This window comes from Haliotis cracherodii, unplaced genomic scaffold (assembly GCF_022045235.1).
Source record: "Haliotis cracherodii isolate W230 unplaced genomic scaffold, xgHalCrac1.p SCAF_3, whole genome shotgun sequence".
Taxonomy (NCBI): Eukaryota; Metazoa; Mollusca; class Gastropoda; order Lepetellida; family Haliotidae; genus Haliotis; species Haliotis cracherodii.
Window position 1 is genome coordinate 51268295 of NW_027266286.1, and position 13756 is coordinate 51282050.

General features: G+C 39.0%; 1 protein-coding gene across 1 annotated transcript in view; it reads right to left on the minus strand.

The window, feature by feature from the left end:
* The window catches only part of LOC139474173 (centrosomal protein of 290 kDa-like), a 78279-nt gene that overhangs the window by 60175 nt on the left and 4348 nt on the right, over positions 1 to 13756 (minus strand). Inside the window, exons 3-10 of the mRNA XM_071257068.1 lie at positions 11754 to 11895; positions 6401 to 6456; positions 4321 to 4482; positions 3350 to 3403; positions 2794 to 2946; positions 1809 to 1922; positions 1051 to 1119; positions 428 to 517 (exon numbers count right to left, since the gene is read on the minus strand). Coding sequence (XP_071113169.1) covers positions 428 to 517; positions 1051 to 1119; positions 1809 to 1922; positions 2794 to 2946; positions 3350 to 3403; positions 4321 to 4482; positions 6401 to 6456; positions 11754 to 11895 — 840 coding nt within the window. The remainder of the gene's footprint in view (positions 1 to 427; positions 518 to 1050; positions 1120 to 1808; positions 1923 to 2793; positions 2947 to 3349; positions 3404 to 4320; positions 4483 to 6400; positions 6457 to 11753; positions 11896 to 13756) is intronic.

Sequence of the window (13756 nt, forward strand, 5' to 3'; positions counted from 1 at the left end):
TGGTTGGTTTGTTGTTTAACGCCGCACTGAGCAATATTCCAGCCATATGACGGCGGTCTGTAAATAATCGAGTCTGGTCCAGACAATCCAGTGATTAATATCATGAGCATCGATCCACGCAATTGGGATCGATGACATGCATCAACCAAGTCAGCGAGCCTGACCACCTGATCCCGTTAGTCGCCTTTTACGACAAGCAGAGTCACCTTTTACGGCAAGCATGGGTTGCTGAAGACCTATTCTACCCATGATTCTTCACGGGTCGTATGGAAAAGAACATGCGAAAATAACATGGGAGAAGCGAATGCTTTAATCACTAGGCTATGACCCCTCCCGTGCAGTAATAAGATATTAATGTCAAACGGAATGTTATTGTTGAAAGTAGATATTGACAAAAGAGTATGTTCTTCCTGAATTTCATTTCTACCTTCCATTCCTCGATCTTGTTGTTGACGGCAACCATAATGGCATCATCCGACTCTCCTCGTGACTGCACCTGCTCAGTCAGATCCGACACCTGCAGCAGGAACAATAGTCAGATATAAGACAAGTTGTCAGCCTAAGAAAGACTCAGGCCAAAATGAAGACTAGTTGTATGGCTTTTTTATGTATGACTATGTTTAATAATACTTCTGGCAAACGGATTGCTTTTACAAGTGAAACTTAATCACAGGCAAGTCAATAAACAGTTGACATGGTTCAATCTAAAAGGAGGCAAAATATCTTTCGCACAACATAACATCATATCTACAGACTTACACCATGTGACTGAATAACACAAGAAAGATAGAATCTTTGAGAGCTGATCAACAATTTCCAGCAGAAAATTAAACTAATTTCATTCTTTGTTGTCTGAAGTGTTTTGCTGTATCCAATTGTACGCTTAGAAGCTTGGAAGCAAGCATCCTTTGACCCCTGCTAAAGGCAGAAATCATTAAGTCACAAATTATACCTTCTCAGATGTAAAATGTCTTTAGTTTCATGGATCATTTATATGAACAGGCTTACAGACTATTTGATCAGAGATATTAATGAAAGGAAAAACTTTACCTGTGCTTTCAGAATCTCGTTCTCCTGTCGGAGTTTATCTGTCACGTTGTCAGTCTCCTGCAGGACAGCCTAGAGACAGAACATGTGTTATAATGGATAGATTCTCTACATCACAACCAACTTGTCTCCCTAGAGACAGAACATGCATGTGTTATAAAGGATAGATTCTCTACATCACAACCAACTTGTCTCCCTAGAGACAGAACATGCATGTGTTATAATGGATAGATTCTCTACATCACAACCAACTTGTCTCCCTGGAGACAGAACATGCATGTGTTACAAAGGATAGATTCTCTACATCACAACCAACTTGTCTCCCTTGAGACAGAACATGCATGTGTTATAAAGGATAGATTCTCTACATCACAACCAACTTGTCTCCCTAGAGACAGAACATGCATGTGTTATAAAGGATAGATTCTCTACATCACAACCAACTTGTCTCCCTAGAGACAGAACATGCATGTGTTATAAAGGATAGATTCTCTACATCACAACCAACTTGTCTCCCTAGAGACAGAACATGCATGTGTTATAAAGGATAGATTCTCTACATCACAACCTTTTCTCTTTTCCCTTTTTTACTTTTCTCTTTCATGTTGCGGGATATTCCTGTTTTGTTAATTAAATCTTTACACGTTCTGTGACAGAGAACATTCTTAAAGTACATATTCCTTCTATCACTAGCATACCCCAGGCATATATTCCAGCTGAAATGAGATTACAAAAAAAGGTTGTTTAGAGTGTTGACTGACCTTGAGTTTGAGGTAATCCTCTGAGGTCCTGTCCATCTGTGTGATGGCATCCTCCATCTGGTGCTGTAGGTCCCCGCAACGCTTCTCCAGGGTGTCATTAGCATCAGTCAGATTCTGCAGCACAAATACAACGATGATGATATTTGTCATCAACATATTTTATGAAGAAAAGCTAGGCAAGATGCAGGGGAAATGTTAATTTGACATGCAAGTCTATAAAATTGGAAGCACCGGCTCCAGGAAATAGGATCCTCATTACTACTTAAAATGTCTCATAGCTTGGGTATATTATTTACCCATGGCCTAGACATCTGTCACGTTTGTCAATGAATGAGTAAATCTTATTTACCCTGCAGTCAGCAAAGTTCAACCCATATCGTTGCAAGGCAAACCAGTGGTTGATAGCTTGAAATTGTTCGGAACATCAGGGTACGGAGACAATCAGTCAGGTCAAACATTGTAAGCACCCAGTCCTCATTTATGTCAGCTATTGCAAGCTCAGCGTTGTAGACTAGCTCTTGTGACAACCAATGGTTGCTGAGTAAAATGCTGTCTGCTTTACCCAATCCCATCACACAATGCTACTACAGATGTAGTATCCTGCCAGGCATGTCAAGCTAGAGGGGTACAAACATGTCGGTCTGCTGTGACCAGTGGTGGTATCAGATCAGGAAAACAAGCACTGTGTATAAAACTAAACATGAAAATCAAGGAGTCCTTGTCATAAACCCAGCTGTAAAACTCTCAGTTTAAGGGGATCTCAGCATCAAACACTCCGGAATCTAAGCTCAAGGACCCCAATGACAACCCAGAATTTCAGACACTGCCTCAACTACAGTGACACCCCCATCCTGGATTAACAAAACATTGTAATGAAGTTTGTCTATATGTTAATATTTCTAACAGAACTGGTCCAAAAAGTGGGGTTGCAGACTAGCAGTGTCAAGATTAATGGGGTTTGACTGTAGGAAGTTTCTGTGATCACCTGGAGTTCCTCCATTGCCTCGGCCAGTTCATGGTTCTTCCTCTGGAGCTTCTCCCGGAACTCCAGATCATCCCCGCGCCGAGACACCAGGTTCTCTCTCTGGGACTGCATCTGCATCTTGTAGTCGCTGATGTCCTGCCGCATCTGGTCGTTCTGGACAACAAACAATCCTAGTGAGTAAGTACACATGCAGTCATTGGAGTGGTGACTTCAATCAGGTCCTAATGACAACATTAAAGAGTAATGACATTATTTTGCTGTAAGGGGTTACCCAATTTTTAATCCCTTACTTGACAAATGTACTAGCTACGGCACCGAAATGTTGCATAAAAAGAAGAGATCTTTAAGACAACTCTGACTTCCTTGAGACTACAGCCTTGACGACACACCCACCATACAGGTCTTGTTGTTTACCACTTCCGTGAAATCCACAAGCATATTTATGGTGCTAACAAACCAAGAATCATTATCAATGCGGATTTGAAATTCGAACCCACGATAAGCTTGGATGCCGTCATGACAACCTACCTCCTTGGATGCCGTCATGACAACCTACCTCATCACGCAGTTCCTTCAGCTCCTTCTCCACCTCACTGATCCGTTCACTGTACTGTGGAGGAAACAACAGTCATTGAAACATATGTCGTAGACAAAGGAATACAGCAGACATTTGGCCTATCTTCCTCAAAGGTGTGCCTTATTCAGGGGTAGAAACTAACATATTTAGTCCACTAGTCCTTATAATGATAACATATAACAAAACCCTTAAAATTGCAAATTTCTACTAGTCCTTATGATACCTTAACTATTGGGCAGTTTGGCAAGGACTACAGGACTAGTGCCAATTTCCAATGCTGCTTATTACAAGTGAGGTGTAATTTTATGACAGCAAATCCATTATATTCAGTAAAATTACTATTCAGAAACTATTTAGCAGATGTGGAGCTCTCTCTATTCTGATTCTGAGCAGTAACATTGCAGCTGCAGTGTGAGTCACACACGTCAAATGTTATGTATCGTATTGCAGGTAAGTGTATGATGCCAGTCACATAATCCCATCTGTTGGGACTGCATGGTAATACAGGTGTGTGGGTACAATGCAATACACATTTCATACCAAATGCAATATTTGTTCTGTGTTCTGGAATAACGGGTAAAAAATATAACAAGTTGTGTTATTTTTTGCATCATTTAAGTTAAAATCTAACATATATTCAAGCACAAATATTTCCCTTCGAAACTGAGTGACATAATGGAAACACGGAAGTGATATTTCTCTCATGCTGTTATTTCCCCTGTATCCATGACAACAAAATGATGGTGACTGACCATGCTGAGAACCTTTTGCTTCAGTACGTACAAAATAGCATCTGCTGTCAATCACTGTTAAACACTTCAATTTCCTTTATTGCAATACATGCAAAACAATTTTTAGGCCAATACAGTGCTACAATGTATTTGTGTACGTCAACATTGTCAAAGTAGGGAATTAACTGACTTTACTTCGCGTAACATGATCAGACAAACCTTCTCTGCAGCTCGTTTCTCATTAGTGAGATCTCTCTGGAGATCCTTGACCTCTTCCTTCATCTGCTGGTTGTGTTCCTCCAACTCTCGGATCTCCTCCCGCAAGTACCGCGTGTCACGGGTCGTCCCGCCACCACCACCACCACCATCCCCGCCAAACTTCTACAACAAAATCGCAGTGAGTGAGTAAATGTGCTTGTTGCCACATTCTCTTTATGGACACAATTAGCAGCAGGATATACATTATAAAGTCTGGACCAGTGACTGAAGGTATGAGTGAGTGAGTGAGTGAGTGAGTGAGTGAGTGAGTGAGTGAGTGAGTGAGTGAGTGAGTGAGTGAGTGAGTTGGGTTTAACGCCACTTTTAACAATATTCCAGTTATATCACGACGTGTCAGCTTGATGTGGGAGGAAAGCCTGAAGTGATGCAGGTCTCGGACGTTTACCACGAGCACGGGTATGGTGCTGACAAACCTAGAAACATAATCGGGGCGAACCGGGATTCGAACCCATAAGCATAGGCTTCTGGCGTGCCCAAGGGACGCAACTCTGCACAGCGAATCGCAGCGCCTTAGACGACTGGGCCACCCCTGCCCCCGACTGAAGGTATGAGCACCGATCTACACCATCACGGTACGATGACACACATTAAACCATCTTGATAACCCGATTCCTATAAGTTGGCTGTAACCAGAAGCAGGAGTTACTGAGTGCCCACTCTGACCTGGCTTCACCGCGGGTCTACAATACTGACCTGCACCAGCCAGTGCAGTAAGTCATGCCGCATGTTAGTACATCATAGACTTAACCAGCCACATGACTTCAGAAGTTATCTGGCAGGCTAGGATCAGACCTCCAGATAAGCTGCATAATTTTTGTAAATAATGCAAAAAAATCACCATTATTCAACTAATTTTTAGCTGCATGCATAAAAAAATGCTTAATTACCCCATGTATTTGTTTCAACCTGTGTTCCTGCATTTCTTTACAGATCTTTATTTACTCATCGGTGCCACACATAAATGAACTCTACTATTCTAACTCATATATTTCTTGACATTGAATATCATTTAGCCTTTGTCCATAAGGCTGGGCAGTGCAGGACTCCATTCTACAAAGCGATTTTAGCGTTAAGGTGATTGTAACTCCCATACTTTAACATAGGGTTACGATCATCGTAGCGCTAAGATTGCTTTGTGGATTTGGACCTAAGGTCAGTATTGTCTACAGCCAACTAGATCTGCATAATGTATCATTGTGTTATTATTCTGAAAATTATCAGATGTTTCTATATCAATGAATACTTTGGAATGTTGTTTCGACAATTTGGACTGTTTAATTCTATCACAGCACAGGGTTTCGGATTGACCAGGGACACTGGGATAGTGGTTAAGGTTTTGCTCGTCACGCTGAAGACACGGGTTTGATTCACCACATGGATACAATGTATGAAGACCATTTCACGCATATTTCATAAGTTATGTCTGTTTTTGTTTGTTTGTTGTCAATCCAGTGACTGACATCATGAACATTGATCTATGCAATTGGGATACGATGACATGCATCAACCAAATCAGCGAGCCTGACCACCCGACCCCGTTAGTCGCCTCTTACGGCAAGCATGGGTTACTGGAGACCTATTCGACCCTGGATCTCTATGGGTATCATATGTTACGTAGATCTAGTTGGCTGGAGAGAGTACTTATCATACCTGGCCATGTACTGCCTGGGCCTTATGGACAATAGTGGTTGATTGTGGATGTCAAGAAATGTCAAGAAATACTGTTTGTCGTTTAACCCTGCACTCAGCAATATTCAATCGTTATGACAGTGGCCTGAAAACTGTTGAGTCTGGGCCAGACAATCCAGTGATCGATGTTGTGAGCGTCAACACTGTCGGTGTACAATGACACGCACCAAATTGCTGAGCATGACCACCCGATCCATTTGGTGGCCTCTTACAACCAGCATGGGTTGCTGGGGACCTATTCTAACCTGGAATCCCCATGGAGGATGTCTAGAAATACATGAGACCCCTGGTGAGCTAGGACGGATCGACATCACTGATGATGACAACAAACCTTCAAGTCACTGATCTCCTTCTTCAACTTGTCCTGTTCATTGACCATCTCCTGCTCTGAAAAGAAAACATTCAGAAGCAATATAAATCTTGTTTGTTTGTTGTCCAGCTTCAGGACATGTTTGACCAGACAATCTAGAGAAACATATTATGAACACCAGTCCATGCCCTTGGGGTAACTCAACAGTTATGCTGTTGTACAAAGTGATCTTAACGCTAAGGTGATCGTAACTCCCACACCTTTACAAAACCTTATGGCAGTCGCAGTGCTAAAGTTGTTTTGTACAACCGCACCCAAGTCACCAAGCCTAAAACCTGATCTATTAAATTGCAACTTACAACCAGTATAGGTTGTGGGGGCACTTTTCTATCCCAGAATTCCAACATGGCCAAAATTATTTAAAAGATGGAACACTTTCTTTTGGACATATTTTGGATATGAGTGACAATTCAATATAGGACACTGGAAACATCCCCCATTATTGATATAACAATGTGGAAATGGTTTTCAAATATCATAATGACAATGATTACTTGTCAAATTGTAATGAGGAATGAGGTAACAAAATCTACAAAAATAACCAAGGCTATATTAAAGTAACCATGGTAACTGTAGCAAAAGCGACCCTGGAGAAATGTTTTGCTTCCTGGTAGTAGTTTAAGGGTGCTTATCGGTGGGGTGAGATTGGTCTAAGGACTGCATCATACTCTGCTGCTCCCCATTCTATGTATCATTTCCTCATCCCTACCCATCCCTACCCCACCTGAGTGGTGATAAATTAAGCCTTCTTCTTCTTCTTCTTCTACTAGGACATTTAACGTGCGCTTTCCGACTCAAGCATATTTCGCACACGGGGAAGCACTTTATACTATTGGGAGAAAAAAAGCGTTATGAATAAATAAAGAAGTGCGACCCAAAAAAATGTAACTTTTACAGACCTAAAGTAAAGAAAGCTGCGGGGGTAGGGGATGTGGCTGGGTGGGGGAGGGTGGTAAAAAAATACTCAATAATATGGAAAAGTTGAGGCGTGGATTGGGGGGGAGGGGGTCAAGCGTGGGAAGGCACGGCGTTTAAATTAAGCCCAGTTTATTGACCTTTTTCACACTTCGCTACTTCCGGTTTGAAAGCGAGGCTTGGAGAGCAGAAGGTGAAGGCTGGATAGCACATGAAACACATGGAGATGTCAACAAGGCACGCAATCGGGACAAACTGTGACAATTTAACCATCCCGGTACATTTATCGTAAGTATTGACCATTATTCTTATTGACAAATTATTCTACTGTTATCTGGTCTCCTTACCGATATAAATTTGAGTCTGGCCGTTCTGTTGTGATTTCAATTTCAAATATCCATGACCACCTGGTAACTCCCAGTGCAGTTTATGGTAGCTGAACAGACTTAATACAAATTCTACTGAAATCTTGTAAAAAATAATTCATTGTTTACACACCATTAAGCCAAACTATTTATTGTGAGTTTAAATAACTTTGCAGGTTGTATTTGAAGTCGAAATATTGACCTTTTGACCATATCTAGATATATGTCAGAAACTAACTAAATTGATATGTTGATATAATGTATCAAATTGTAACCTACTGAGAATTTACAATCGTAACAGATCATGTCATGAAATGAACAAAAACCCAACTAATAATGTCCGGTAAATGTTCAATCTACATGTGATCTTTATATAACTTACAGAAACAGATAACTCTTTAACAGTTTGTATTCAAATATTTCAAATGCATAAATTGATATTGACATTACTAAAAACTTAAAGTATAAAAAGAATTATTTTTAATTCCCATGCGTATTGCAATCATAACTCATTTATTCCCTTTGTTTAATTGTGAAACCCATCTGGTTTTATGTCCACAAACATGTTTTGAAACTTTTAAAACAAAAAGATATTTTTGGGTGCAAGCAATTGCCATGTATTATTGATTATTAATCATATCAATTTATATATAAGAATATAGTTGTGCTTACTGTGTCATTTTGCAATAATTATATTGTTATGATGTAATATTTTACAATTGTTAACAATCTTTAGAACTTTAGTTTATTTCAATCACGTCAAGTGGTGTGATCATTTTGATATTTTTTTATAATTCAATCAAAACGAGAAAAATAAAAAAATATAAATACATAGAAGAAATTTGTTTTCCTTGTCAAATAACGATGATAGCATGAATTTATCTCATGCTCCTTGTATAGCATGCTCCTTGTGAAAATTCATTCCATTTCTTCTTCGAATGTACCTTATATGATGATTTTAGGGAGACATTACTGACAGCTATCGATAATCTTGGAGGACAAAATACTCTACATAGTATTCTTTTTGGTGATTCAAACTTAGATGTTTTCCTGAATACAAATATATTCTTGTCTGTACACAAATTTATAGAAACGACTAACAGATTCAGTAGCTACCATATTATTGTTTCCAAACTGTTAATCATTAATATTGTTAAATCTATATTCAACACTAAAATGTATAATATTAGGATATGTATGAGATGCACACTGTCTTCACTTTCCAGCACATTGTACATATCCTTCATATGAGCACTGTATATATATTGCGCACTATGTTTCCACAGCGTGAAGCTTCAACTGTAAATTGTTCATTTTCATTATGCAATATTATGTATAACTGTATATAGGGACAAGGCGGTAACAAGTGCTGCCCTTTGTCTTTTTGGACAATAAAATATGTTTAATAATATTTCATCTTGTGATCTGACAAAGTTAATATTTTCAAGTCAAAATATCAACTTTAGTAAACCACATGAAGAGATAAATATTGCATTTGACAAAATAAATTCAAGTCTTATATTTTCTTTGTGATCTTCGTGACCTAACTCAGAAAACCATAGTGTCAATGAGGCAGACTGACTGTAGGTGTGACAAAACGTGATATTTCACCTGATTTTAATAAAAATCTTATTTTTTTCACTCTAGCGAAAGTATGTTTTCAGCATGGTCAGACTAAACAAAGTATGTCATGATTAAATACATACTGGTAATACAAATATCAAAACGTGTTTCATTAAAACAAGAGTAAATTTCTGTGTGACATTGATATAAAGAGCTGTAGTACACTGTCATTAAATTGATGCATCTGTTGAGTTTACCCTTTACACAGAATATACTGTTTGAGTTTTAGACATATCAGATGAATTGATGCCTTCAAGATTGTTCTAAAGTACATGTAGCATGTAATGTTACACACTGTGATTAATTTTCCTTAAACTTCTCTATTTCAGAAGAATGTTGTTTTCTAAATAAGCACTATTTTGAGAGAAGGTGAATATGCATTGTTTATAAAAAATGTTATTGAAGTAGGAATATTATTACAATATAATAGAATTATTCATTTCAGGCCAGCGAGTCACCACAATGAAGTACTAGTATCCGGTGATGGATGTCTGGAGGAGCTTTCCGCTGACAGTAACACAATGGTTACAATGTGCGTCCTGTCAAAGGACGAGGAAGTGAAAAGCCATATTCATTCAATCAACAAATGTGGTTCCTGTCACATTTCTCTTAAATAGGACGAGGAACTGAAAAGCCTTATTCACTCACAAATCAACATGGCCAATATTTATCGGACACTGAAAAAGCACATTGTACCATTTGTTTACAAGCAAGAAAATTATTTTCTCCTGGAATTTAATTAGGTGCTTTTGACTGACAAAGACACCCAGTCCATGATAAGTTTTGAAAACTTATATTGTGAGAAATAAAGATATGAAAATCTTGGTTTGTTTTTCTTTGTCAAATATGAGAAATCCAGATTGTTCCATCAACATAATGTGTACCGATACATATATTTTATCTTGGCTTGATTACCAATTGAAGTTGATTCCTTTTTATCTTTTGTTATTTTATCTGTACTCATACATGTATCTGATCAAGACATTTTCAAACTATTCAGGATAAATGTATTAGTAGCTTCCTTTTGATATACAATTACCTTTCATCATACAGGATTAGGTGAGGGTGTTCAAGAAGTTGGTAGTTGTATCAATTCTTATATTTCTTCAATTTCATGCATTATTTATATTTATCAATTTTTAGTTCCCTTTTAACTTATTTTAAACAGTTCACACATTATTACTTTTGTAGTGCACGGTGCAATCTCAATCGGCAATAATCAGTTAAGTAAGTGATGTTTGAAGAACAAGTAAAGTATCATCTGTCATTGTACACACTGAATAGGGTTATTGCCCCTTCTGAATATTTATTTTGACACACAAATTATTTTCATAATTAACATTGTAATATGTTAAAATGAAAATCATAGCAGAAAAAGTGTCTTTTGTCAACTGGACTCATGGCAAAATGATAGTGCGTTGTGCAGCAAACACCACTATGAAACGTGAAATAAACATGATCTCAATCTTGATCTAGAGTTCGCCAAGCCACGCATTGACTGAGGAATTTTGCAAAAGTACACTGACGTGTTTCATGTTATGCCGTTTATTTACGATAGAAAACTTTTGTCATTGAATGTACTGTCACAATGTACCTATATGCCGACGAGGTTATGATAAAACAATCTATTTCTGAAATACGTATCTCGAAATGCACCTTTCGATTCACTTCCGGGATCCTGACAGCAAAGTGCTAATTCCAGTGTATAACAGGCATATTTTAGTTGGACCTCATGATTTAATGTGAAATATCTTCTGTATTATATACAGAGGATACCATTTTTTGTTTGTTTGAAATGTCCATCAGTGAAATGCACAACATGCTGTCTATTCCCTATGAGCTGATGCGACTCTCACTGCATGGAGCTATGCTCTCCAAGCCTCGTTTTCGATCCAAGATGGCGAAAGTGTGAAAAAGGTCAATTGAGATGATTTGTTTGTATCAAATAATATGAACTTCAGGATGAAAACTGTTGCAACTGCCTTATCATGTCTATCGAAATTACATTACAAAAGAATATATATCCTATATTTACAAATTATTTTCCACACCATTTTGTTTCCTTATCAATTTCTTAATCAATTAGACATGACAGCAGATTGATAAACATATTGACAGTCAAAACCAAACTACTGACCGATTCTTTGGTCAATTGTCCAGCACCTCTAATTAGCATTTATTTATTTGTTGTTTACTGCCGCACAGTAATGTTCCAGCTATATGATGGTGGTATGTAAATAAGTCTGGACAAGACAACCCAGTGATAGACATCATGAGCGTTGATCTACCCAGTTGGGACACGATACATGCATTAACCAAGTCAGGGAGTCTGACCACCCGATCCCGTTAGTCGCCTCTTATAAACTTGGGTTTCTGGGGACCGGACAAGTAGGTCTATTTAGAGGATTCACCTTTCTTCTTGGCAGCCTTCGTCTCCTTCTCCATCTCCTCTATCATCTCCTCACACTGCTGGTTGCGGTTCATCATCACCGACTTCGTCACCTTGAACAGCTGCTGCAGCTTCCCCGCATCTGTCTCCCCGCCAACATCCCCCTGGTAACAACAATATCATCACATGTAGCCTTGCTGACACACCTGGAGGGAACAAATAACCATTGGAACAAGATGAAGGATGAAGGGGCAAGAGGTAGCCCGGAAATGGCGTTCCACACAATAAAGAAGTTGTTATCCATCAATCGAATGTGTTCAAGTTCTTACAACTTCACAATACCTATCAAAGACTTCATAACACTAGGAGGAATGCAACAATATCCTTGTATATGTTGGATGCAATGATGAGTCAGCTACAAGTGTGGTGATCTGACTGGTCGTTGTAAGTAATGTTTAGTCAGTGGGTCAGGATTCCTTAAGATTGGATGAGTGAATGTATATTAAAGCCGCAGTCAGCAGCACCCCACCAATAACATGGAAGCAGGTCACCAACTGAGTCTGGGGCAGAATAATCAGCACATGCAATGACCCATTGCTACCTGGGTACGATGACAAGAACGGATCTCATTTTGGTGAGCTCAAACATGAGAACCTGCCCCAGAAACTGCACAGTGGTCAGTTTTATTCAGTTCCAATTTGTAGCAGAAATTTGAAGAATAGAGAACTGGTTCAGAATTATAGCCCTGAAATGCTAGTAGTCAATGAGGACTACCGTCATTCAGCACAATCTCAGGGTAGAAGACTTGCATGAATTTCGAAGGCTGGCAACACCACCCTACATCTGGCATGTCATGTTTGTCTCAGCCTTCATATCTCAAGACTTATCACAAGTGATCATAAATGCATATTTCCTCTGCATGCGCGGTATATTTCCCTGAATGTGCTGCATATTTCCCTGTATGTGCTGTATATTTCCCTGTATGTGCTGTATATTTCCCTGAATGTGCTGTATATTTCCTTGTATGTGCTGTATATTTCCCTGACTGTGCTGTATATTTCCCTGTATGTGCTGCATATTTCCCTGTATGTGCTGTATATTTCCCTGTATGTGCTGTATAATTCCCTGAATGTGCTGTATATTTCCCTGTATGTGCTGCATATATCCCTGTATGTGCTGTATATTTCCCTGTATGTGCTGTATATTTCCCTGAATGTGCTGTATATTTCCCTGTATGTGCTGTATATTTCCCTGTATGTGCTGAATGTGCCGCATATTTCCTTGTATGTGCTGTATATTTCCCTGTATGCGCTGCATATGTCCCTGTACATGCTGTATATTTCCCTGACTGTGCTGTATATATGTCCCTGTATGTGCTGCATATTTCCCTGTATGTGCTGTATATTTCCCTGTATGTGCTGTATAATTCCCTGAATGTGCTGTATATTTCCCTGACTGTGCTGTATACTGGCATATGTCCCTGTATGTGCTGTATATTTCCCTGTATGTGCTGTATATTTCCCTGTATGTGCTGTATAATTCCCTGAATGTGCTGTATATTTTCCTGTATGAGCTGCATATTTCCCTGTATGTGCTGAATATTTCCCTGTATGTGCTGTATATTTCCCTGTATGTGCTGTATATTTCCCTGTATGTGCTGCATATTTCCCTGTATGTGCTGTATATTTCCCTGTATGCGCTGCATATGTCCCTGGACATGCTGTATATTTCCCTGACTTTGCTGTATATGTCCCTGTATGTGCTGCATATCTCCCTGTATATGCTGTATATGTCCCTGTATGTGCTGTATATTTCCCTGTATGTGCTGTATCATTCCCTGAATCTGCTGTATATTTCCCTGTATGTGCTGCATATTTCCCTGTATGTGCTGTATATGTCCCTGTATGTGCTGCATATTTCCCTGTATGTGCTGTATATTTCCCTGTATGTGCTGTATACTTCCCTGTATGTGCTGTATATTTCCCTGTATGTGCTGTATATTTCCCTGTATGTGCTGTATATTTC